This window comes from Drosophila busckii, chromosome 3R (assembly GCF_011750605.1).
Source record: "Drosophila busckii strain San Diego stock center, stock number 13000-0081.31 chromosome 3R, ASM1175060v1, whole genome shotgun sequence".
Classification (NCBI taxonomy): Eukaryota; Metazoa; Arthropoda; class Insecta; order Diptera; family Drosophilidae; genus Drosophila; species Drosophila busckii.
The window spans coordinates 19,692,000-19,718,015 of record NC_046607.1 but is presented as its reverse complement, the minus strand read 5'-3'; the positions used below and the strand labels follow the sequence as shown (position 1 = coordinate 19,718,015).

At 39.8% G+C, this 26,016-nt stretch overlaps 1 protein-coding gene across 3 annotated transcripts; it reads right to left on the bottom strand.

The window, feature by feature from the left end:
• Positions 1–239: 239 nt before the first annotated feature.
• LOC108602569 (V-type proton ATPase subunit F) lies at positions 240–22,486 on the bottom strand. 3 transcript variants are annotated; one of them, XM_017990707.1, is made up of 5 exons: positions 22,374–22,486; positions 22,240–22,321; positions 21,978–22,183; positions 6,847–6,921; positions 240–310 (listed from the first exon to the last, which is right to left on the bottom strand). In XM_017990707.1, exons 1-4 carry the CDS (start codon positions 22,428–22,430, stop codon positions 6,883–6,885), a joined length of 384 nt encoding a protein of 127 aa, XP_017846196.1. In that variant the 5' UTR covers positions 22,431–22,486; the 3' UTR covers positions 240–310; positions 6,847–6,882. The 3 variants fall into 3 exon arrangements, with proteins under 3 accessions (XP_017846196.1, XP_017846194.1, XP_017846195.1); XM_017990705.1 differs by lacking the exons at positions 240–310; positions 6,847–6,921 and adding an exon at positions 21,777–21,931; XM_017990706.1 differs by lacking the exons at positions 240–310; positions 6,847–6,921 and adding an exon at positions 21,777–21,928.
• Positions 22,487–26,016: the final 3,530 nt, after the last annotated feature.

Sequence of the window (26,016 nt, the reverse complement as noted above, 5' to 3'; positions counted from 1 at the left end):
TGTTGTCTATACTGATGTGCGTTCATTGGTTTGTGTTATTGATGAATAAAACTACAGCAGCTTTTTAAATTAGAAAAACGAAGTTTTATAAAATATTGTTTGTTTATTTGCTTTCTATTTCTACAAAATTAAATACTTAATTATTATTTACAATCGTAATTAATCAAATATATTTGTGTATGTCTATCATGAATGCGACCGTTCATAGCATGTTGCTTATTCTGAAATACTCAACCAGACGCTGTTCAAGTTAAGTGACTGCTGTCCTTATTGTTCAATTTAAGATGCGCAGCTGATGCTTTATCAGAATCTACAAAGAAAAATAGAGCTGTAAATAAATAAAGCAGCAGCAATTTATATTTTGTTGTGTTAATTCATTATTAATTTTATATGCTGGTTAGTTTTTGTTCTCTTTTGGCATAGAGAGTTCATTGTTTGCGCTGCTGTTTACCCCTTTGCTTTGCTCTACTCTGTACAAGTCTTGTGCGCTTTTCTTCTATTCCTTTTCACTCGAGGCAATTATGTAAACCTGCCTCACTCAGCCCTCGCACTGACCGTGCAATTTTCTCGCGCCATTTAATTTCTGCCGGCCTCGTCTTCAACCTCTCCACTCTTCTAGCTTGGCAGCTTTAGCCGTAGCCCCTACGTAGCCGCCTGTCCCATTTGCCATTGCCATTTGCTTTTGGTGTCTTTGTTAGTTATTGTTATGGCGTTTTTAAATGTTATTTTCCACTTGGCTCCGCAGCACATACACACTTTTGTTAACATGACCGCCCACACGCACTCCTCGCATAGCCAACTGACCAGGACAGGCACAGGCCAGCGCAAACTGACCCTGGGTAGCAGCAACCCTTGCGGGACGCCGTTCAAAATTGTTGTGTTTCCGCATTTGCTTGTTGGCGGCAACTGTTGGCACCCAGCCCCGACTCCGACTCCCGACTGCGAATCGTTAAATTCACAGGCGGCTACATTGTAATTACGTAGCAGAGCCAGCGAACAACCCGTCGAGGCGACTGGCCCAAATCCTCAGCCAAGGCAGCTTGATTTATGCGCCCAGCAGCGTTGACTCCAGGCGAACGAGCGAAAGAGCGAACAAGGCGAACTGGGCGGGCTCGTCATACGCAATTTTTCATAAACAATTTGGCACAATAACACACAATATGCTCAGCATGGCCAAAAAAAGGGGTGTAGGTGGCCAATAGCCACGCCCACGCCTACTGCCAAAATATGAAAATGAAAATAAAAAAAAGCAGCCAGGCAGTCAGGCAGGCAGGCAGGCAAGCAGTGCAATATTAAAATAAATATTGTAAATGCCGGTAATGCCAGCAAACGTTGTTGGCAAACGTGTGAGCGGCTTGTGGCCACAGCGGGTAGGCGAAAGCAGCAAGGGGCTGAAGCGGGCGGACAGGCTGGCTGGCCAGAAGCTGTCACCAGTGTGTTGGTGTGTGTGTGTGTGTTGTGAGTTCCGTTTTGCGCCACATAATGGCAGCTCTGGCTGTGCACAAGTTGCGGCAGTTAAACCTTTTAAAGGCAGACGAACGCGTCGCTGCCGTCGCTACTGCTGCCATTGTTAACTTTATCCGCGGTAATTAGTTTATGCGCGCAATTTCATGTGCAATTCGCTTATAAAATATGCGCCAGGCTCGTACCGCTCGCAACGGAGCTTACAACTAATGCTGCATTACTTTGGCAACAGGCGCAGGTGTTTGGGCAACAAGGCACTATAAATTTTTGAACATTCCCAATTGGCGACAAATAAAATTAGGCACACATTATGTTTTTTTGGTGGAGCAGCCACAAAGTTTTTAGAAAATAATTTTTGCACAGACTGTGCTCATTACAGTGGGCAACAAATCACGAGCGTAGCTACTCAACGGATTATTAAGTGAAAATTATGGCACTCCTAAGGCTCATAAAGCATTCCGAACTGAAACTAGTCGCTGGCAAGCTTACTAAACATTTTTTATTGTCAAGCAAAGCTTTTGTTGCTGCTGCTGCTGCTGCTGCTGCTGCTGTTAACCCCTAAACCAATTTGCTGTGTCTACATAAAAAGTGTAGCCATAGCTCTGTATTATGTGCGCTGCTTCACATTGGGCGACGTCGTCGTCGTCGTCGTCATGTGCATAAGTTTTAATCTGCCTTTGCTATAAGTTTAGTGGACTACAGTGAAGCCTCAGTGCTCAGCAGCAGCATTAGAGCTGCAGCTTTGTTGTGGCTGCCACATATTTTTTGCTATAACTTGTAGCACTTCTTAGCGCTGGCATTATCAGTCAGTTTTAATGCGCTCTGGCTTATCCCAAAAGTGCAAAACAATTCTCAAGTTGTGCGCAATAAATTGATAAAAGCAAAGCAAAAGTGCCGGCTAACAATTGATGAGAATTTATGCGCTAAGTATGTGAGAGAGCGAGCGTTTGATTAAATTATTTTTATGGCATTCAAGTTAAATATATACAACATTAACATGCAAGTTGCTTGCACCTGTCCTCGCTGCCTGCAGGTCAATTAATTCAGTGCCGCTGCCAACTATTAAAGCACACACTGGGCGCTCATAAATTGAAAGCGCAACTGGCAGCGCAGCCCAACCTGCCACATGAGTCAATTCCCCAGCGAGCGTTATAAATGAATGAATATTTCATAGCGCTGAGCGTAAGCGCGAGCTGCCGCGCTTATGCGTATGCGATTGCGATTGCAGCCACTCTCCCTCTCGCTCACACTCTATCTAGCTGTCTCTTTTGGCTGTTTGTATATTAGCCATGGCCAGTGCCAGCAGCTGGCCTCGCAAGACAGTTTGCGATTGAGTTTGAGTTGAATTTTGGCAGCGTCGCTTTACAAAGTGCGCGACGACCTCCCCCCCAACCCCTAACAGCAGCCACTGTTGGCTGCAGCTGCACCCGCATGTTTCGCTCTCTCTCTTTCGCTCAGTCGCTCAGCTCTATCTTGTCTGCTGCTGTCTATTTTGCTGGCGCACTGGTAAATATTTATTGAACACGATTTGCTCGTTAGGCGAACGCAAAACACACACACACACACACACATACAAGTGAAGCACACACACACACACATGCATGTGTGTAGACGCCATTTCTTTGGCTGCCTTTACGTTTCGCACATTCGTTTTTCACTTTGATTCATTTTGTAGCATTTTTCAATTTCTTTGTATTGAATACGTTGCTGCTGTTGCTGCTTCTTCTTCTGCAATCTGTGTGTGTGTGTGTGATTTTTATCTTACATTGCCTGCTGTGCAAATTTTCAACTCTGCCGCTCTCACTCGCTTTCAATCTGTTTGCTTAGGTGTGGCACTTGAAAATTGTTGTTTGGCCTAGACCGGACAGCTCAGAGGCTCTGAGGCTGGGGCTTTGGTAAGAAAAACAGTTAATAAAATCCCTTGACACGCAGGCGCTTACATAAGCTTTTAGCAAATAATTGAGTGTGCGTGTCCTTATACTTATGTTTAGCACGTATGTCGTGCTTTGCTTAAATTCCATGCGGCTCTAGCCTACCTGGACACAGTCCCAGTCCCCCAACTGCCAGCTCAGGTTTCAGTTTCTGTTTCTAGCTGGAAATTCAATTGAATTGGCAAAAATTGTTGTTTACATGCCGATTTGCTTGTTTGATTTATGCAAAATGTGTATGCCCCCAATCTACACACACACACACACACGCACACACATACATATGTATGCTCATTGATGTGTGCCTCGAGATTTGGGCAAACAATCCACAGCAGCTGCAGAATTAGCCTGGGGGCGTAACTCCCTTTGCCTCACTCTCTGTGTATTAAACGTTATTAGCTGCCAATGTTGGTTGGTTGGGCTGCTCTTAGATTGGGTCCTGGCGATTGTGTATTTGATTCTCTAATAGGCATGCGAGCTACGCATGATTTGCATCTACTGCTTACATTTTTTTTTGCTGTTTGTTTAGCAGTTGTTTAGTTATGTGCCGCACGTATGCGCATTATAGTTACGCATACGCCGCATTAGCCGCTTCAAGAGCACTCTAAGTGCAAACGCATTTATGCTTGCTGCAGCCCACATAATGACCTGTGCCACAATTTGCTGCAGGGGCAGCAACAACTCGGAGTCTTTGCGAAAAAGCAAATTTGTCTTCTTCTGTGAGCAACTTGCAGTCAAGTTTGGGTAAACACATTTTTCCACCAGCAGCAATAAATAATAACAGAACGAGCGAGCGAGCGAGTGAGAGCAGCAACTGCAAAATATTAATAATAAAAGCACGCAGCAGCGGCAGCAGTGCGCATAAAGGGACAGCCAACAATGGATTTCGGCTGGGGCTGTAGGATGCGCTGTCCGAGAAAAGTGCAACCACGAATAAAATCAAAGCCATCAACTGCAATTGCAGCTGGCAGGCAAAGGGACTACACTCTATATATGTATGTGTGTGTATCTGTGTGTGTGTGTGTGTGTTGCAAGTGCTATTCCTGTTGAATTGAATGGTTATTGAAAGTGCAGCAGCAACGTCTACGACGACGTCGACGCTATACTTATCAATAGATATACATAAATACAGGGTGTCGACAAATCATTAAGCTAAAATCTTTAAAATAAATATACAAATAAATAAGCAATCATTTTTGAAAGCATAGTGCAAATTAAAATAATAAATGCAACAACTAAACACAATCTAATCTTTTAAAATAGTTTGCTATGCTTAAAGCAAGAGAAGTTGAAATTCTGCAGTCTAATAAAAATAAATTCAGCTGTTGCTCAATATATAATATTTTATTATTAGTTGATTATATAGCAAGAGCAGTTAAAATTCTACAGTCTAAATAAAGCAACAGCTGCATGAGCTGAAATTTATTATTAAAATTGATTGCTTCTAGATATCAGAGCTCACTGCTTGCAATTCAAATTCCAATTGTTGACTTTTTTTCAACTCTTAGAAAGAAGTAATGAGAAAGATTTACTGTAAGCATTATATATATGCTAGTTTCTAATATAGAAATAGTTGTTTTGTATAAAAGTTAGTCTAAGATCTATGCGTGAAGCGAAAACCATTTTTATTTAGTAAAATTTATTATTTAAAACGATGCAGAATTGTTTTTTGCTTTTGCTTTGATAACAAAATCTTACTGCTTGTAATTCCAATTTGCTAAAATTTATTTTAGATTTTATAGAATTTTGTACGCAGCTCTTTCCTTATCAATTCATATGATAGAATGAAAATTATAGTGCTAAATGCTTAAGAAATCTTGGGAATCAAGAAAGTTGCTCATACAGAGTTTGCTACAAGAAATTGTTTATATAGTAAGTTTGCTGTATTTTATATGTTCTTACGTTAAAAATATATCTAATGACTTTTAAACATTTTATGCCTTAACTTTTGGTTTAAATAACTTTGTCAATTGGACTTAAGCACAAACATTGCAGCCTTTGAACTCTCTGCTCTCTACTCTGCTTTGCTTTAAGTGACACACCCTGTATTTATAGTGTAGTGCAGTTGCATGCGTAAGTAAAGTTTATATATATAAATATATATTTTTCGGTCTGCCCTAACGGTCATAAAACTATTATGCAAGCTGCATAAAGACTTTGTCAAGTGGAAAATATAGGAATGGCGCGCGCGCTGTGAGAAAAACTTTTACATTTCGTTGCTCAACAAGGAAAATTGCTTGCGCGCTTGAGCAATGTGTGAACATTCATTGGATGCTCTGCTCAGCGCGGCAACTGATTTCAATTTAAAGCAAGCAGCTGTGGCACGAAAAGTTGTTGCAAGCAGCAACAACAACAACAGCAACAGCAACAACTAATGTTGCTGGCACGCATTTAATAATACGTTTTAATGGCCGATTTAAGGATTAGAGTTGAGTGCAAACCAAATATATTTATAGATGAATGTGTGTGCGTGTGTGTGTGTGTAAAGGCACACTTTCAATTTTCTTAAAACACATAAAACTTGATTATCTTGATTAAATTGCAAATCAAAAACATGCTTCAAGGATTACTTGTGGCCCAGGCATACAACACGCACACACACACACACACACACATGCAAACAATCTTATCAAAACCACACACACAGATACATACATACATACAGACCGAGTGAGCTCGCTTGCCTGCACAAAGGCTCACACACACACACACATATGTGCATGTTGTTATGTGTGTATGTACTTTGTGGCTATAAATAATAATTGTAAGCTACAGTTCGTGTGTCTGTGTGTGTGTGTGTTTGATGTATACATGTTAATCTGTTAACAAGAAGCTTAGATCGATTTCATTTCAAAAGTGTTTATATCAATTTAAAGTAATTACAAGCAGCCACAAGCATAAGCGAGAACGAGGTTAACACAAAACAAATCCCATCTCTGTCTACAAAGTACTCGACTATAATTGTATATGTCCTATATCTATCGTCTGTCTGTCTGTCTGTCTGTCTGCTTGTAAGTCGCTTTGCCTTAATGGAAAATATTACGCAAATTGATTCCAGAAGTGCCATGTCATATGCATTTTGGTTTGAGTTCAAGTTTTGCCTTTGCCAGTTGCAAATTATATGCCTCGCCTCATCGTATAAAGTACTTACTTAGCTATATATAGTATATAACTATCTGCCTGCCTCTCTCGCTCTCTTTGCTGTGCGTGTGTGTCAAGTGTATTGACAAAAGCTCTGCTACGCTTGCTGTTTGGTTAAGTCAACTGTCTCTCAATTTGTAATTAATATGATTATTGATTAGTGATCTCGCTCTTGCTCATGGGTGGGCGTTGATTAATATCAATCAACTGATTAGTTAGCCATGCTAACAAATTGATTGTGTGCCAATATGACATTTGACATGCTAAACACACACACGCGCACCTGGGCTAAGTACCTGCATTATAAGCTTACCAATTAATTATTGAAGCAAGGCCTGTCCATTGTACTTTAAGTTATGCAACTGCAGCGCCAAGGAATTTCAAATTGCTGTAAATAAATTAGAGCATTAGCTTACAATATAAGTAATGTATAAATATATATGGGTTTAAAAATATTTATTTATAAATTTTAATTGAATTAATTCTAAAGTACAATTATGTAGCCTTCTGGCTTTGCTTACAGCTTAAAGTTTTTCAAATCTGCGCTAGCTGCTCAAATTTCGCCTAAATTGGTTTGTAAATTTATCAACTATTAGTTGATTTAACATTATGAGCTAGCATTTGGTATTTTATAAATTTTTTAAATATTGTTTGCCAACAATGAGTCATTGAAATTAAACTTTAGCTAGCTACAGCCTTTGGAAACTCAAGTTCAATGCTTTAACAATTTTAAGCTATTTGTTAAAACTGTCATACGATATTCCCCAAAGTTATTGCTAAAATTGTTTAAAAATTATGCAACTATTTGTTAATAAAACATTATAAACTGGCATTTTAAATTTAAAAATTTATTGCATATATTTTCAAGGCATAGATCTTCAACTTCATTTAGATATTTATTTAATGTCAACTATGGACAGTCGACAATAAAAGAAAAGGATTACAAAAAATATTTAAAATTAAATTAAAAAAATATTTAATTTATTTTAGATTTGATAAACTTATAGATTGGGAATGTTAAAACAGACTCAACATATAACCTTTAATATATAAAGCTTAAGGTTCAAACCAGTGTTGCCAGACAAGAAGCAAAGATTTTAGGATATATAGAGAAATACCAATGAGCTATATCAATAACAAAGCAATATCTAATTGCAGAAATTTCTAATTTCCGGACAAGCCTTTAGACAAAGCTAAATGCTGTATGAATTCTAATTAGATTACAATTGGGGTAAGACTAAAATGGCAACAGCGGTTCACATATCAATTTTGTATTAAACTTATTGAGACTTGCTTTGCATAAATTATATATGTAATATATATTATTTCAACTGCAATTGTAGAAACATTAATGCATTGCTATAGACTTAGATTTATTTTGCCTAAGCAGTTTTACTTTCAAATCTTGTGGCCCAACGGTCAAGCTAAGTCCTTGAAGTTTAAAATTTAATGCTGATTTACAAGCAAAAAAGCGGCAACTTAAATGACAAACTGTTGTTGTTGTTGTTAGAGCAGCCCCAAACAAAACTAATTAAATGTCAGAGTAGCAGCAGCAGCAGCAGCAGCAGCAGTTGGAGTAGCCGAAAAAACAAAATGACAAGAAAACTAAGTTTTGTCGCAGCTGTGCGTTTAGCACGTAATGCGCTGCTAAATCTGCAAGTGTCAAAGGGCTAAGAGCTAAGGCTCAGTAGCGCGCTCGCTCGCACTTAAACCGAAAGGTAACTAACAGGTAACTAACAGACATAAGTAGAGCACACACACACACACACACACACACACACAAGCAATGCCGAATTTTCAAGCTAATCTGACCAATTTGAAGCGCCATTGTCTTTGCCTGGGCTGACTGCAGGCAACGCCCAAACAAGCAGCAGCGGCAAAAAGTAAAATGCCCAAGGCGTGTGCGTGTGTGTGTGTGTGTGTTTGGCTTGCACTTATGCACATGTGTACAAACACACTGAGACAGGTAGCAGTAGAGAGTGGCAGCCAAGTGTGGGAGTAGATGACGTTATAATGGCATACAGAACTCTTACTAATGAGCAAAGTGCGCAGGCGAGCAAAGTGTGGGTGAGCTGAGGGGGTTGACGTTCACCTTGCCGCTGGCGTTTGTACCCAATTTTACAATGTAAGGCATTAACAACAAGCTCAGTGTGCTCAGTGCTTGCTGCAGCTCAGCAGGCAAGGCAAGGCAAGGCAAAGGCACGGCAAGGAATTCAACACTCGACACCCGGCAGCTTCAAACTAATTGTGCAATTATTTTTGCATAAAGTGGCATAAACATGGCTAGAAGTGGCATTATGCAAGTGCTCTGACTTTTGCAACACACATGCACATGTGTATGTGTGTGTGTGTGTCTTTGTATGTGTGAGCGCGTGCCTAAGTGGCACTCGTGCAATTTGTATGTAATATTCATTGTCTTTCTTTTCTTTAAGGGCAATAACTGGCGTATGCGTATTTTGCACTTTAAGCTTAAGCAGCAAGCAATTAATTTAACTAATTTTGCAACTTGTATGTGCAACAATTAGTGTATATCTATTTCTATTCAATTATATGTAACGTCTTAAATCGTGCACTTGCCCATAAGCAGCTTAAAGTAATCTCTGTATCAGTTTCAAGTCTCTGTCTCCGTCTCTGCCTCTGTACACCTGTTAACATAAAATTCATTATTATTACATTTGTGGCATTAAATATTTGCCTTTTGTGTGCATGTGTGTGTGTGTGTGTGCTGCTTGTACATAACTATTATCAAAGGCATACCATCAATGTCGTATAAGAGCGAGCAGCAGATTTAATTAAATTTTGCAATTTAAAATACGAAAATTTGTAACGAGTATGAGACGCTGTCGCCTCTTTGTTTAATCTTTATGCCGATTGGAGTATGCAGCTGGAGCAGGGCCGATGTGGCATAGTTTTGAGCTCAAGCTTGTAGCTTTAAGTTTAAAATGTGCCAAGTTTTGCAGGCAGCAGAGCGAGCAGCGTCAATGGCATTTTTCGACAATTAAAATTAAAATTTAAATGAAATGAATGCCATGTCTATGTGTGTGTGTCTCTATGTGTGTGTGTGTGTGTTGTAACCACAACATAGAAAGGGCTGAGGCTGAGGCTGCCAGCACTACAAAAACAAACCGCAGCAACCAAAACCAAACACAAATGTTACACAAAAGAAAAAGTCGACTTCGTCGTCTGGGTAAAAGAACGAGCACAAATATGTAAATGAAATTGTATGACTCGCTACACACACAGACAAACACACATGTGTGTGTAGCAGCAGCAGCAGCAATTGCTGCAGTGGCGCGGCAAACACTTCAGCAACTTCTAACTAGGCAACTGTGCGCAAGTTGCAACCAAAATGCAATGCAGCTGCCAGCTACACACACATACGCGTGTATCTGTGTGTGTGTAGCTGTTGTAGGTGTCTGTAAACCTGTGTATGTGTGGCTTGTAGTTCGTTGACTTTTGAAGTTTGTCAGCGCGTCGACGACAGCACCTGAAGGAGCAACAGCAACAGCAACAGCAACAGCAATTGCACTTTGGCGTTACATTTATTACATACGTAATTGTTGTCAGTGTGTGTGTGTCTATCTATGTGTAGGCTGCATTAATTATGTGTGAGCGCAGATTTTGCCAATCGCAGCTGCTGCTGCTGCTGCCTTTGCTGCGGTTTGCTGCAAACTTTCACTTTTTACACCAATACATGCACGTGTGTGTGCATGTGTGTGTGTGTGCCGCTTAGCAACGCTTGCATATGCATAGCTAGCCGCATTTAAAATGCCTTTTGCATATTTCATTAACGGCTGAAAAATTCATGAACTGCTAATTGAAAACGTTTGTCGTAGCCCCCAAACACTCCAAACCAAAGGAATGTGCCCAGGCGCTGCTGCTGTTGGTGCGTAGCCAAAGGTGCTCAACATAGTTTAGCACTTTGGCAGGGCTACACTACCCTAGGTAAGAAATCAAAACGTCGACCCAAGCGCTGCGCTGAGGGTTTAGGTGCCGAACTTCAGTTCTAAGCTACACTTAATGTATGCGGCGACGACCTAAGCGGCCCCCAGTGAACCGACGACCACACACACACACACACACACACACACATGTGTGAGCACTTACATATGCGAAAATAGAGTCGAAGGCTTTTGTGGGCTAGCGCTGGCACACCTTCAATCACTTCCGCTGAACGATGAAGTAGCTGCTTGGCACGCTATTATTTTGCCCAGAGCCGCAGCAAAAGGCGTTGCTTGTAATTGGAACGTGTGAGAAATATATAAAAAGAGTGAGACAGAGCGAGTGAGAGAGTGAGAGAGCGCCACATATGGATTGTGTGGCTGTTTTTTCGCCGGATGTCCTGTTAGAAGCGTAAATAGGCATAAAACAACGAAATGAACATTTCTATTACAACCCAAACCACCCACCCACATAGCAATTGAGGCGTGGCAAGACTCGGCTCAGCTTCAGCTACAGCTACAGCTTGTCCGCTAGTCGGAAATGTTGCCAGGCGCGGCTGTCTAATGGTTCTCACTTGCTACGCAACAATGCAACAGCAACAACAACAGCAACAATCCTTTGGCTGTTTTGAATACATTATTGCCATGGCGCTGACTCCGACTCCAGCTGTAGCCTCATTATGCTGCAAGTTGCTGCCTGCCACTCAACTGTACATCAAGCCAGTTGCTAGCTCAAGCCGCAAAAGCTTTGCTTAGCTTACCAAGACTTTAAGTCCGGCCAAAACAATCACAAGACACACACACACACACACACACACACACACACACACACACACACAAAAGCCAAAAGGTAACAATGCCCAAGTGCCAAATACATGGCCCAGCACGTACATAGAGCAGCGACTTGAAGCTGCTTTTAGTCAACTTTAGTTACGTTTCTTTTTTCATTTTTTTGGGCGACTGCCCGCTGCTAATGGAGGTCGCATTGGTTTTTTTTTATTTGCTGCTGCTGCTGCTGCGTTTCTTTTTTCTACTTTAACTGCCGACTGCACTATTTACAGCTTTAGTTTTTGTTTGCCTTGTGTTTTGTCATGCCGCCTCTTATGTCCCCAGCGCACAAAAGTGTAAACAACTTTCGGGCGCTTGACCAAGTGCAAGGTGTACAGCAGCACGTTCTACGCTCTACGCTCGCTCCACATGCAGCATGCAGCATGTGGCATGTGCAGCGTCGTCGTCCACTGTTAATCCGAGATGTTTGTTTACCTTGGCACTGGCCACTGGCCACTGGAGCTGGAGACTACAACGAATGGCAGCTGCAATGGTTACGGGCTGGGCTTCGCTCATTTATCTTGTGTGTATGCAATAACAACGACTTAACCATAGCTTTAGCTAGTCCACTGCTAAATCCATTGAACCAGCAACGAGTTTAATAAGTTACTCATGAAGTTTGTGCACTAGATAAATTAGAAACTGCAGCCAAGCAGAGCGCAAAAGAGATAAAGCGAGAGCGAGAGCGAGAGAGAGCGACAACGAAAACTCATAAGCAACCATTTGCTGTCTTAACTCAATTTAAATGAAATGTTGGCTTCAAAATTTATGCACACAGCAATTAAATGCGAAATTTTAGCCTATAAACTATATATAAATAAATCAAAATAATTAAATAATAATTATGCTTTAAACAGAAACTGCTAATAGTTTTAGGGCTGCAGATTTAATATGCATAAAAAATAAATAAATATGAATTGATATAAATTATTTCGATTTGAGTATATTTTGAATTAAAAAATAAACTGCTAAGGCTACAGATTTAATATAAATAAAAAATAAATAATTATGAACTGATATAAATTATTTTTATTTAAGTATATTTTGAATTAGAAGTGAACTAATAATTGGTTTAAGGCTACAGATTTAATATGCATATAAAATAAATAATTATGAGCTACGAATTGATATAAATTATTTTGATTTGCGTCTATTTTGAATTAAAAAATAAACTGCTACTAGGTTAAGGCTACATATTTAATATAAATAAAAAATAAATATTTATGAAGTATGAACTGATATAAATTATTTTTATAATATAATAATGAACTAATAATTGGTTTAAGGCTACAAATTTAATATGAATAAAAAATAAATAATAAATGTATTATGCATTAATATAAATAATTTTAATTCGAGCATACTTTATTATAAGCTAATTTTAGGCTTCAAAATTTAAATGAAATATATTTAATAATACTTCATTGCTTTAAGTTTATTAAAACTTGTTTGATGAGTATTAATTGTATATAAAAATTTATTTTAAATAAAAAGGTATAAAAAGAATTGAAGCAAACAAAATTTCAATTAAATATATTTAATAATATTTCATTGCTTTAAGCTTAGTAATACAAATTTATTTTAATAAAAAATGTATAAAAAGCAAACTCAAACTGAATTCAAATATTCTGAGTAATATGCATTATTTTTCTTCAGTGCAACTACTAATTCTGCTAATACGTTATTATTAATTCATTTGCACCTCAGTCTGTGTGTTTTTTAACAGATTTGTAACTGTTTACATCACACTATTATGTACAATTAATTAGCAAATATTCATAAATGATTTATGCGCATTAATCAAGCGCTGTTAGGCTTTATAAACTTGTAGCACACACACACATTTTTTTTTATTGTTTATTTATTTTGTTATTTATGCACATTTATATTTATTTGTATTGTCAATGCTCAATTAATGGAAAACGAACTGACACTTTGTATTTATTTTTCATCTTATTGCCATATTAAATTATGCATAATTTGTTTAAACACACATGAGTGTGTGTGTCAGTGTATTGGAAAAATTCTTGTTAAATTTTAATTATTTTCGCCGATCGTTGTTGCCATTTTTGAGTTTTAAGCGCACAAACCGCTTTAATTCATATTTAAATTAATTAAAATCATTTACGCGCTGACCAAACCGTAACAACAGCAGCAACAACAATAATAACAGCCATTCAAAATTGGCAACAACAGCAAGCCAAATTAACTTTGCAGCGCTTCGGAAGAGTAAAAAGCGTAACCGCAGCAGCAGCAGCAGCAGCTAGGGCTGACAATTGTGGGTGTGGCACAGCAGGTGAGCTAACAGTGGGGGGACAGCCAAGTGCTTGCCCGAAGGCCTTTTGGGGATCGCCAACTGAACTGAACTCTGAACCTGGGCACTGCATAAAGGGGCGTGGCCATGGCGCTTCGTTTATAGCGCATTTTATTTTAATAAAGACTTTTAATTGAATTTTCAATTGTTGCGCCACACGACCAACAACAGCAGCAGCAGCAGCAGCAGCAGCAGCAGCAGCAGAGTGGGCGTACAAAAGGGGGGAGTGGCAGCGAGTGTCAGCTTCAGCTGTTGTTAGTGTTGTAATTGTTATTATCATCATTACGCTTTTATGTACTCTCAATATGCATGCAAATATGCATGTTGTTGTGGCAGCTGCTGCAATTGTTGTTGTTGTTGTTTTTCAATAACACGCTGTAAAAAGCGCAAGTCTGTGGTTAAACAATTACACACAGCGAGCGAGCGATAAAGAGTGAGAGTGGTAGCGCTCCTCTCTATAGATAAGCAGCGAACAAAGAGTCATGAGCTTTGATTTACACATGCAACTGTCGCAAATGGCGTTTCGCCACTTCCGGTTTCCGCTGTCGCTGCTCGCTGCTTAGCATGGCATGCGAACTGCCATACAACAAATATATTGTTTAATGTTAAATCAATGAGTGCGACAACAATTAAAATATTCGCTCAGCTTCCGTTTGACGTGCGCAGCGATAATAAAAAAAAAAAGCACGAAATAAAAATGTATTAAATTTCCCCACTTTATTACATTGGAATTTCAATAAATTATTTATGGCACAAACACATATTTATGCATGAGTATGCGGTGTGTGCGTGTGTGTGTGTGCGCTGAACGAGCTATGCATTTTATTAATTTTTAATTTGTTACGTTATGTGCATATTTTTATTATAACAATGCATATTTTCTATAACTACTCGAGTGAGTGAGTGTTTAACTATGAAAATAATTTATGAACTTAATGTTGCATGCACTTATGCAAATACCCTGTAAATGCTGCAATAAATTATAAAATATATAATAAAAATTATATACAAATTATACAAGTTTTTATTTTAAGCTGCTTCAATTTATACGCTAGTATTTGCTAGTTAAGCATTTTAACTCTTTTTCAGTCACACACACACACATTTGCACTTTTAGTTAATATGTGTAAATTGCATATTATTTACGTTGCCATTGGCATTTTCATATGCCAATAAGCAATAATAATAAAATGCTCAATTGCACTTATAAGTTTCAACTACTCGCATGAAAAAATACAAATCAACGTGGCGTATGCGTATTGCAGCCAGCTATGGCACAGTTATAGCTCTAAGTTAAACAAAGAACATTTATAATTTATAATTGATTTAATTGTGTGTAAAAATAAGCTGGCCAAACAGTTTTAAATGTTTTATGTTATTTTACAACAATTTGAGACGCACAATTAAGCGGAGTTTGCATTTTAATTGTTTGAAACTAAAGACAAAAAAGTAAGCATAAGTGTAAAATAATAAAATAGTAAAAAAATAGTAAAAAATAAATAAATTTTGATTTAAGTCAATCAACTAAATCCAGCTTTGCTTGTTTTGTTATATAAAACTTTGCATACAATAAATCAAAATGTTTTTAAAATTGCTGCACTAATTGTTGCTAAGATGTGTGTACGCAATTAAAATATAAATTAATTGTGTGCTTAACTGCAACACACACACGCATATTTTATAGCAGTTAGCTGGGCTATGTTAGTAGCTGGCTAATTGAATTTGCAAGCGAGTTTTGCTTGGCTGAATTTGCTTGCCAAAAGTTGCAGCTAACAAGCCTCAATCTGTGTGTGTGCGTGTGTGTGTGTGTGGCTAGCATATTTGCATTTGCTGCATGAATGAGATAAATGAGAAGTTGGGCAAAACCATAATTACCTGACCAACTGCAATGCAATGGCCGTAAGCAGTGCTAACTATGCTCATTGCCTTAAGCCTCAGAGTCGCTCAGCCAGCGAGAGCGCAGAGAGAGAAAAGGGCAAAGGGATTTTTTCTCGTAGCTGCTTTTGAATGAAAAGCTCAAGTGTAACCCGCAGCAACCGCAGGCAGCAGCAGCAAAAGTAAAGCGTAGCATAAGAATGTTATTGTGGTTCTCATGCGCTCTCGCTCACACACACTATAACGCTCTCTTGCTCACACACTCTTTGCAGTCGAGACAGGCTCAGCGAACTGACATGAATTGCCTGCTAGACTCGCAGTCGACTCTTGCAAATCAATTTTCGACTGACACTGCCTACAAATAGTTATGCAACGCTCTAGGCTGCAGCCTGTAGCGCCTGAAGTGCGCCTGGGCTGTGACTGAGCTGTGACTGCATTAATTAAAAAATTTTGTTGAATAAAAAGCGCAGCACTAACAAATTTGTTCATAGGCTAATAAACTTGAATGCCGCAACAAAAATAAAAGCGACAGCACAAAAAAGGAAAACTGCAGGCGTGCAAGAGAGAAAGCAAGAGTAGGCACAAACTTGTTTTTTGCCGCACTGTCACCCAATTATGTCACACAGTGTACAACAAATTAATGCCTCGTTGCGTTGATTGCGCCGTCGTCGTCGTCGTCGCAGTCGCAGTTGCTGCTGTCAGAAGTGCGCACGAAAGCATGCAATGCAAAATCACTAAAAAGCAGCGCGCATATGTGTGTGTGTGTGTGTGTCTGTGTGATTGCGTGACAATTTCAAACAGATTTAACCGCCAATTTAAAATGAAGTCAATACAAGCGAAAGCAACTGAAATGTCCAACAAAATGAAGCTGCTGTTGCTGAAAAAAAAGTCAACAGGGCTGGCAGATACCCTGGCTTGGCTTAAATGCTTTTGGCCAGCTTAAACTGTATGAGCAGCAGCGCTCATTTGCATTGCCGCATCAGCAACTGGCTGCCGACGTAGACAAGCAGGTTGCTGTTGCTCTTGTTGCTGCTGCTGCTGCTGTTGTCGGGGCGTTGGCTGCTGTCTGTCTGTCTGGGCAGCAGTGCGTGCTTCAACGCCAGCTGTGAAATGTATTGTGCGCCTTTTTTTTGTGGGTTTTGAGTTGCTTTTTGTTTTTTATTGAGTTTGTGTCAGAGCAACGATTTAAATGAAATAAATTACAATAAATCACTCAATCGGTTTAAATAAAAATGTTGCGCGTTGTAATGAGATATGGCGTGGCTGCCCTTGGGGCAAGCACTTGAGTTGTTGTTGTTGTATTTAAAGAACTGAAGCATAAACACTTGGCTTGAATGCCACTTGAGCGATAGGTAGAGCTATAAACCAATTGGCCAAGGCAATCAACTTGATGCGCACTGCCAGCATCAAAGTGAAGCTCAGAGGCAGCCACTCCAGCATTTGTTGCATAGTGGCGTAGAGCAGTCAGTAGTGCATGTAAATGCCATGACAATAGCTACTAAATAAGAGCTTCAGGGCCCACTCAAAGGCATTATTCGCACTGCTACAAGAGCAGACGAGACGAGACGAGAGCAGTGCCCAACCCTCATATGGAGACACAGTCGTGCCGTGTGCTTTGTCCACCTGAGTTGTCAACAAACCGTGAAATTATCAAACCAAATTGAAGAACAGACAGTAGCGTAGAGTGGGTAAAAAAGTGCTGTGAACTTGTTTGTCATGTAACGCACGTCTTAGTGCATATGTTAAGCTGATTCGAGTGGCAAAAAAGAGCTTTTAATACGTATACGTAATACGTTTGAGTGGGGAAGCTGCTGACTAAATGAGTGGCCAGACAAAAGATAAGCTATGCAAAAATCTTACATTTGGCTTTAGAAATTTGCATAGGATTTGCAGCCATTTATCTTCGAGAGAGAGCGACTGAACGGAAATGCGGTTTATGCAACATTTAAATGCGCACTATTTCCGCTTGGCGCCCACGCGACCTTCAGATGCCTCAATTATTTCATTAAGTAAAACGTTTGCATTTCACCTAATTTCAGTGCACAGCAGTCGAGACCAGAGCCGAGACCAGACCTTGGCCACTTCCGTTGCATACACACACGCAAAGCCAAAAGAGTTGCGAGTCGTACACGAAACGGAATTTATTTCTCAATTCCCACTTCAATTTCGCAAATTGAATGAAAAAGCGCTTAAAAATATACAAAAGCAACGCCAGCAGTGCTGGCTGGCAACAAAGGCACGCGGATCGTTGTCGGCGGCAGCCATGAAAAGCAACAAAACCTGAACCCCCCCCCAAAAAAAAAGGCCAACGAACGTTGAGCAAAACGAAAGGAAATCTTACAAATAAAACGGAAGTTAATTTACTACGTAAACCGAAAAGCATGGCGCAGCCACATCCGTTGAGACAGAGCACAGTTCTATATATGTGTGTGTGTGTGTGTGTGTGTGTGTGCTCTGCTGCTGCAAAGATATAGTACTGCTGGGGATCAGCTGAGGCGACGAGCTGCGCATACAAAAAGTAAAGCAAAAGAAACAAAAGCTGCGCTTGCGGCTGGCCATTTAATTGGCCCAAGTTTTTGCTGCTTGCCGCTTAAGGTAGCCAAATATTTGCACATGCAACAGACACGCAGACGTTGAAACGTTCCTGAGCGTGCGGCAGGTGCAGCACTTGCACTTAAAACCGCTTATTACGTTAACAATTGCAAATATCGAGTTGAAAGCTGAGAATACAGTTCGCCTGCAGTTCTCTCTCTCTCTCTCTCTTGCCCACGCTGAGTACCCAGCAGACAGGATTACTTTGCATAATTTCAGAGCCATACACAAATAACACAGGCAACATTTTCTACTCCCACGCGCTGCTGCTGCTGGGCATGTGGTTAGCGCACTTCAAGCAACTTCAACGGAAGGAAATTTCACTAGCCAAATGCAGCAGCAGCAGCAGCAGCCCAAAAGCCTTGTGCGTGGGCGTGGCATGCGGCACAAAGGCGCATTAGAGCGATAGCGCTGTGGCCGTAGCGAGCAAGTATTTGTTATGCGGTAAAAATGCATAAAAATCCACGAGACCGGCATTTATTTAAATTTATGCCGTTATAACGTAATTTTGCATTACCTACAAAAAAAAAAAAAAGCGCTGGCGCCAAGTCAGCAGTAGCAGCGCCATTTTATTGTCTGTATGTGTGTGCTAAATTTTTATACAAAAAATATTTTTATTTTTTTGCACATTTTTGCGGTAGACGCCGCCAGCAGCAGCAGCAAAGTTTCCCTTTTGCTGTATTTAAACTAAATATTTGCAATTGTTATTTGTATATGGCGCGCACTCTAGACAAATATTTATATCTATTTCTATACAAGCCCAGTACAGTTGGACTATTGTTTATGTTTTTAATGCTGCCACATTTTTATTGTGCAAATTGTTACAAAATACAAAAGCCAAACTCATTTGTTATGCATATGAAGTAGACCAAAAACTGCGGCAGGCAACATTCCATTGTTGCCACAATGTTTTGTGGGGCAACAATGGCTAAGACTTAAGCTGTTAAAAATGTTACCATCAATTGACAAAGTGTAGCCAATTAAGCAAAGAACCTCAAGCACGCGCGCTGTCTAATCTTTGAGCTCTGCGCTGGGGCAAGTTGCATTCAATCAAATGTAACTGTAAAGCTATTGCAATATACTACGACAATGTAGTGCGCTCAGTGCGGCTGTGTTTTGAATACAAATTAGGCAAAGTGATAGGCAATAGAGCGAGCGAGAGAGCGAACAATGGACACGCCTCCAATCAAGTGTTTGCTGTTAAGCTGCTGCTGCTGCTGCTGCTGTCGACGCTGTCAATGTACGAAATTGACTTAATTTAAATTCAAATTAATTAATTAGATGCAAATGCTCAATACCTTAAGCACACACACACACACACAAATACACGCACACAAATGAAATCAACTGTCTATGCTTATTGCTGCTACGTTGTGGACAAATGTCGCTTGTTGTCAGTTATTTCAGTTCAGCCGTTACAATTGCTGCTTAAGCTAATTAAACGCACTGTCTGTGTGTGCGTGTATGTGACAATAAAACGCGCACAACAAGTCACACACACACACACAGACACAGACGTTTGGCCATTTTGTTATACAGCGAGCAATCTCAATGATTTTGTTTGGCTCACTGACTCGTAGAATTGAGTTCACATGCATACGCTTGTATGTGTGTGTGTGTGAGCAAGACATTTCAATGTCTGTCATGCATTGATACCAATTTGCAATTGTTAATGAAACGCTTTGTGTGTGCCGATTGCATTTGCTGCCACGCCCACGCACAGCAGCAATTGAAACTAGCTCACACCCAGGCTACAAATTTTAAATGAAACACACACACACACACACACACATACATAGTCGCTCTCACTCTTGCGTTTGTTCGCCTTTGGTCATTTTACAGTTGCATTTCAATCTTTTGCTTTCATTTCACTTTTGCTTGTTTTCTTTGACATTCGAGTTACATTTTGGTCAAGTTGCGCACAAATTTCACTTCAGTTCTCAGTCTCTGGGCTCTTTGCTCATTTCAATTTTGTAATTGAGATTAGCTCTTGGGCTATAATGGAGATCAGATCATTTAATTAACTTTGTTCTACCAGCAGCAGCAGCAACTGCTGCTCGCACTTAATTTCAATTGATTGCCAACTGCCTTTGGTTTCGTATTCTCCCATTGCAATTTCATTTTGCTAATTTGTCTTACAGTTCATTACAAAATTTCTGCTACGCACAATTTGCTGCCCTGCCCTGGCCTGGCGCTCTAACAAATATAATTATGCCAAGTTGTAGTTAAAGTGCTTTTTATGTTGTGCAACTCTATTTACGTTTGAGTAAAAGTATTGTCTGCTGGCGTTAATGTTCATTCGCTCGCTGTCACTTTGCTTTGCGCCTTTCGCTCTCAAATTGCATTTAGCTGTTTGTTTTTTAAGCGCTGTCATGGGAATTCAAAAACTACATTTTGAATAAATTTATTTATTTATTCTATTTTTTTTTTGCAGCGCACAAAACTTTGCCATTGCCATTGCTACTGCTGTTGTCGTTGTCGTCGTCGTCAGTCAGTCACTTATTTATTTAGTTTGCTGCTGCTGCTTTTGCGCTCGTCGTATGTCAAAAGTTCGCAGTGCAAAGTGCTGCTAGCCATTGCTCGCTCGCTCTGAAAGTGGCTGGCTGCGTGTTTTAATTAAAAAAATGTCTTTATTCTTAGGCACAAAGGCTATGGCGCAATATGAAAACGCAGCGCAGCATTAAATGCAATGTGTTTTTTACATGCCAATGGCATTTGTTGTTGCTGCTCTATGTTATGCAGTTGAGTGCATATTTGGCAAATCAAACGAAATGCGATTAGGCATACGTCATGTGGGCTGTGAGTGGCTGAGTGGGTGTGACTGTGACAAGGCATGCAGCAGCTAATTAGGCTCAAAACGTTGCACGCCATTTTGTTGTCAGTGAATTTACCTGCAGCGCTCGTTTTTGACAGCCAGCCAATTGGTTTGGCTGCTGCTGTTGCGCTTGTTGTTGTTGCAGCACTCAAATTGCATGCCTCATTAAATTTGAATGGCAATCTCACTCACACACTCTCTATGTGTGTGTGTGTGTGTGTGTTCAGTTATTTGCAGTATGCTTTGCAATTTATCGCTGCATACTTGCAGGCGTCGATTTGTGTTGTGCACTTGATGGCGTTGCCTACTTTCGGGGCGCTCGCTTTACAACGCCATTTTGCTGACGAAAACGGCGACAAATGCCACGCCCACACTGTGTTTGCCGCATAAAAGGGCAAACTTGTCGTCGTCGCTGCTGCTGCTTTCAACTTTTGTGAATGCCTTTGCGTTAACTTCTTGGCGCAACAGCAGCAACAACAACAACAACAACAACAACAGCAGCAACAGCAAAAAAGTTTGGCGCAAAATACTTTTGCGCAAATATTGTTTTCGCCTGCTTTTGTTGCACTAAGCGCTATAAGATGCGCACACTGCCCCACACTGCTACTAACTTTTGCTAACTGCCATACAACGAGAAACGCTTGCAACGTAAATTGTATCAATGTGCGCCGCTGCTGTCTTTTCAGCAAACTTTTCATCTCGCAGCAACGCTTTTCTTTTCATTTGATTTTATTTTGTTACGCTTTTGTTTCTACGCCTTGCATTTTGGCCATGTATTGGCATTTTCAACGCGCATTTGTTGCTATTGTTGTGGTTTTCAGTGTGAGAGAACATGCAACAGAGAGAGAGAGCCAGAGATTTTTATTTTATTTTTGGCAATTTCCTTCAAAAAGTTGCACAACTTGTATAAAATATTTGCGTTTCGCTCACAAAAGTTTTCAAATCAATTGTGCGGCGCCCGTTAACTGACAATGCATACTGTACTTGGCTAGTTGAAATTATTGCGACGTCGCAGCGGCTTTAAAATGCCCTGCTTAATATATAAATTAAACTTAAGCTGAATCTGATATGTAACTTACATTTGCGCGCTTGAGTATCGAGTCCTTGTTGCTGTCATATTCCTGCTGCTTTGAGGGAATCTCCAGCACAGTGGGCAGCGGCAACACATGCGCATCCACTGTGGCGCGTATAAGATCTGCGTATACTTGATTTATTATAATTATGGCAATGTCCTCACGTGCTAAAAAGCGCTTGAAGCACGCCTCAATGTCAGCTGCGCTGCTGTCTGTAAATAAATTGAGAATTGTTTGTTTATTATTTTTAGCTGCTTTTGCTAGTTGCCTCGCTCCACCACCATAAAGTTGGACTGACGCTGCTCGTTCACTTCACCAATGCCGCCCAGCAAAAAGCCCACGCAGGTGTCCTTTAAAAAAATAATGAAGACTAGAACATTTATAAGCAATTCGAGCGCAAACCTCATCGCCTATGACAGCCATCAACTTTGTTTCGCTATCCAATTCGTTTGAAGACATTTTTTTTTTTCTTATAACACAGCTCAGTTTCAGTTTAGTTATGCGCTGAAATTCGTAGCTTGCTAAGGAATTTTTGCTGCCTGCGTTGATTTGTTATAATTTTTGAGTGAAATGCGAAACGAGGCGTATCTTATTATTATTAAAAAAATGAAAACAAACGCGCGCAGTTTGCTGCACTTGACAGCTGTGCGGCAAATCGCAGCTTGCACTTTGTGCTTGTTGTTGTTCAAATTTTTTTGTGTAGTGTTGTGAAGCGTAAAACAAGTTTTATAATTGTTTAAAATGTTTGCTGCCAACGTCCATTGCAATGCAATTTTATAACGAATTTTGTCAGTTTTGCTGCTCGAAACTTAATCGAGAGCAGCAGCCAAAACAATAACAACAACAACTAAATTGTGTGCCAAAACATTTGCTACCCCACACTCCCCACCCCACCACACTAAATACATTGTACATTTTACGCAATGTTGCGCATGAAAACTTTAATGCTGCGACAGCTCCTAATTGGATTAGATAACTTCTCAAAAAGGGCTTAACACACACACACACACAAACAAAATATACATTACGCATACGCCGCATGCTGCGCTTGCCTTTGTGCAGCATTATTGCTTTCCATTTTGCTTTAGTTAACTCATTTACGTTACGTGACAACAACAACAATCACATAAGCCCTAAAACCTGCGCGCTACATTTTGCTAATTGTTGTATGTACAAACTTTCAACAATGGTGTTGCCACTTAAGCTTAAATCAACTCAACTCAACTCAACTCGAACTCGACACAACTTGACCGCAGTCAAACAATTTTTTTTTTTATTTCAAATCAGCTCTAATTGTTTACATATCAATGACCACTTTGACTTGGCTGACTTGTTGTTGTTGTGGCCGCTGGCGTGTGGCATAACTAATTATGATTAATGCAGCAAACTGCGCTCATGACATTTACAGTTAATTGGCAGCTGTGTGTGTGTGTAGCTTGATTGCAGTTAACTTGGCCCTAGGTGCATTGAACCGCGCATTTTAGCCAAAATAAACTAATGCGTGCTTTGTTAATGCAATAACATTTACAGTTAAACGCGCGCTGCTTTATTTTTATTTTAACAACAACTTTAAACATTTAGACAGGCGGCATTTGCTAGCTACCGGTTTGCAGTTTTATTAACTGACAACGCTTTGGCTTGACTTTTTGTTGTTAAATATGGTCGTGGCGACATTTAATATGGTGTTGGTTAGAAAATTTTCACTTATGCTTGGCACGTTTCGCCTATTTTCCACATAAGCACTAAATGCTTTGGGTCAAGCGAGCGCTCAAAAAAAAAAGCAGCAACAACAAGCAACAGCAACAACAACAAAGTGTTGAAAATTCTAATGTCGACTGAAGGGAAAACGCATTAGAGAGTGTTAAGCAGTTGGCTGCCGAATTTGGGTTGCCTGCCCCTGCACGTTTTCTCTTTGGGGAACTGCTTATATAGGTTAAGGTAATTGTTATGCTGATTAGAGCTTAACGCTAACTATATTGCTAATACAAAAAACTTGCGCCAATGTGTAGCTGCTGCTGCTGCTGCTTTTGTTGCTAAATCTAGTGTACGACTAACATTTACGTATCATTTAAAATGCAGTCACTTGGCAGCCGAGATTGTTGTCATGTTAACTTTGCTGTTGCTGTTGTCTGCCTTTCGCCCTTTCATTTTTGAACTTTAAAGGCCCCCACAACAACATCAATTGCAAGCAGCGTTGTTATTTATATAGTGCTTGAAATACCATAACATTTGCAAATGTGTATGCATGTTATATAAGCCGAGCTACAGTCGTATGCACATCACGCAAATCAAGTCACACTAAATTCGCAATACGCTTTCTTCTATGTCTATATTGCTTTCAATTCGCATATCACGTTGCCATCAGCAGAGCTGCTGCTGTTGCTGCTGCTGCTGCTGCTGCTGCTGCTGATTATTCAACAAAAATTTTTATTGAAAAGCTAAAGAGGCGTGCAAAAACATCAACAACAACAACTTAAGCTACGGTTACTAAGATAAAGTAATGAGCAAAATGTCAAATGCAGTCAGCGATCAGAGCATACATAACAACGACATTAGCGACAACAGCAGCAGCAGCAGCAACCAACAGTTCAACAGCAGCAACCACATGAATTTCGTAGTGAGATGTTAAACTGCCATTCACTTGCCATTCCCCATTCCCTGTGTGCTTTTTGTTTTCTTCTGCTTTATTGTATTTATTTTTGTGCGCGTTTCAATTTAATCGAACTGTAAAATTAGCATAATGACATTAAAATAAACCAATGCCAATCCAATGCAGACAGGAAGCAACCAACTGTTAAAAGTTAGTTCTGCGTACACACTGAAGTTTGATAAAAACCCTTTCAAGCCAACAGGGCTGGCAACAGATTGTTTTTTAAATATGTAAGCCACGTTTGGCAAATTTGCAAGCTAAGAAAAGAAAACCAAGTTAGCGCATTAGTCATTGATTACTTAATGCGCTTTAATTTAATTATAATAAAAAAAGCTATAAAATTGCTTTGCTATTAATCCAATTTATAAACAAATGTTTTAAACTATTGCAAATCGTTTTGTGCTTTTTTGTTTATGTTAAATTTGCAACTTTCACGCGCTTTGCGCTTTTCAATTTAAGCCGCACTGCTGACGTTTTGCAGCCCTGGTAAGCCTGCTGTTTATTTTTGTGGGTGCAGTTGCAATGTAGAAGAAAAAAATGCTGGCTGGCTGGCTGGCTGGTTGGGCTGTTAGCCAAAAATTGTGTCAATGCATTGAACGGCGCCCGTAAATATTTAAAATTTTTATTTTTTATTTTATTTTTCTTTTTGGGTTGTTAACCCCAAACGTTGTGCGCTGTTCATTGGTCTAACTTTATGCGCTTGTCGCGTATTTGTCGATTCCATTGACGAAGTGGGTCAGCAGACAGACAGACGGACGTAGGGACGGACTTAGGAACAGTTAATAGAAAATGCATTAAAGCTTCAAGCTGCTGTGCCAATTCTAAGCGCATGTAGCGCACATTAGTCTTCAAATGAGGTTGGACTGTAAAGTAAGCAGAACTATATATATTTTATCGAAAAACGTCACGTAATTATGCGGCACATTCAAAAGATATATTGTTGTCAGTGTGTGTTGGAAATACTAGAACGACATGTTTACTACAACTTCTTATTTTCAATTCCCAGCCCCATACAAACTGTACGTAGCTCTAACTGTCGCTACGTCCGTTCGTCTGTCTGTCTGTCGCGCTGTCGAATTTGTTAGCAGATGCGTTTGATTTGTGTTGTTGCCCGTACCCTGTTGACACTGTACGCTGCCACAGATTCAACGGCATTGTTGTCGCTGTCATCGTAGCACGTTGTATATATATATATATATCTATATATATATATATAGAGTTATTGTGTAGCGCATTTTATATTCCAATCACAAAAGGCGTTGTCAGAAAACCAAAAAGCTGTTGCCAAGCTTCTGAGCCGTGCCCAGCAGCGTGAACTGAAGTGAAGTGAAGTGAAGTGTGGGCTCCACCAAATAGCGCACTGATCGCCATTTACTGACACGTCACTTTTGAGGC

What these genes read in the sequence shown, in the direction of transcription:
- LOC108602569 (XM_017990705.1), bottom strand. Translation starts at nt 22,430, where the DNA reads ATGTCTTCAAACGAATTGGATAGCGAAACAAAGTTGATGGCTGTCATA. An exon ending in TGGCTGTCATAGGCGATGAG is followed by an intron (nt 22,322 to 22,373) that starts GTTTGCGCTCGA and finishes ATTTTTTTAAAG; the next exon opens with GACACCTGCGTGGGCTTTTT. An exon ending in CTTTATGGTGGTGGAGCGAG is followed by an intron (nt 22,184 to 22,239) that starts GCAACTAGCAAA and finishes ATTTATTTACAG; the next exon opens with ACAGCAGCGCAGCTGACATT.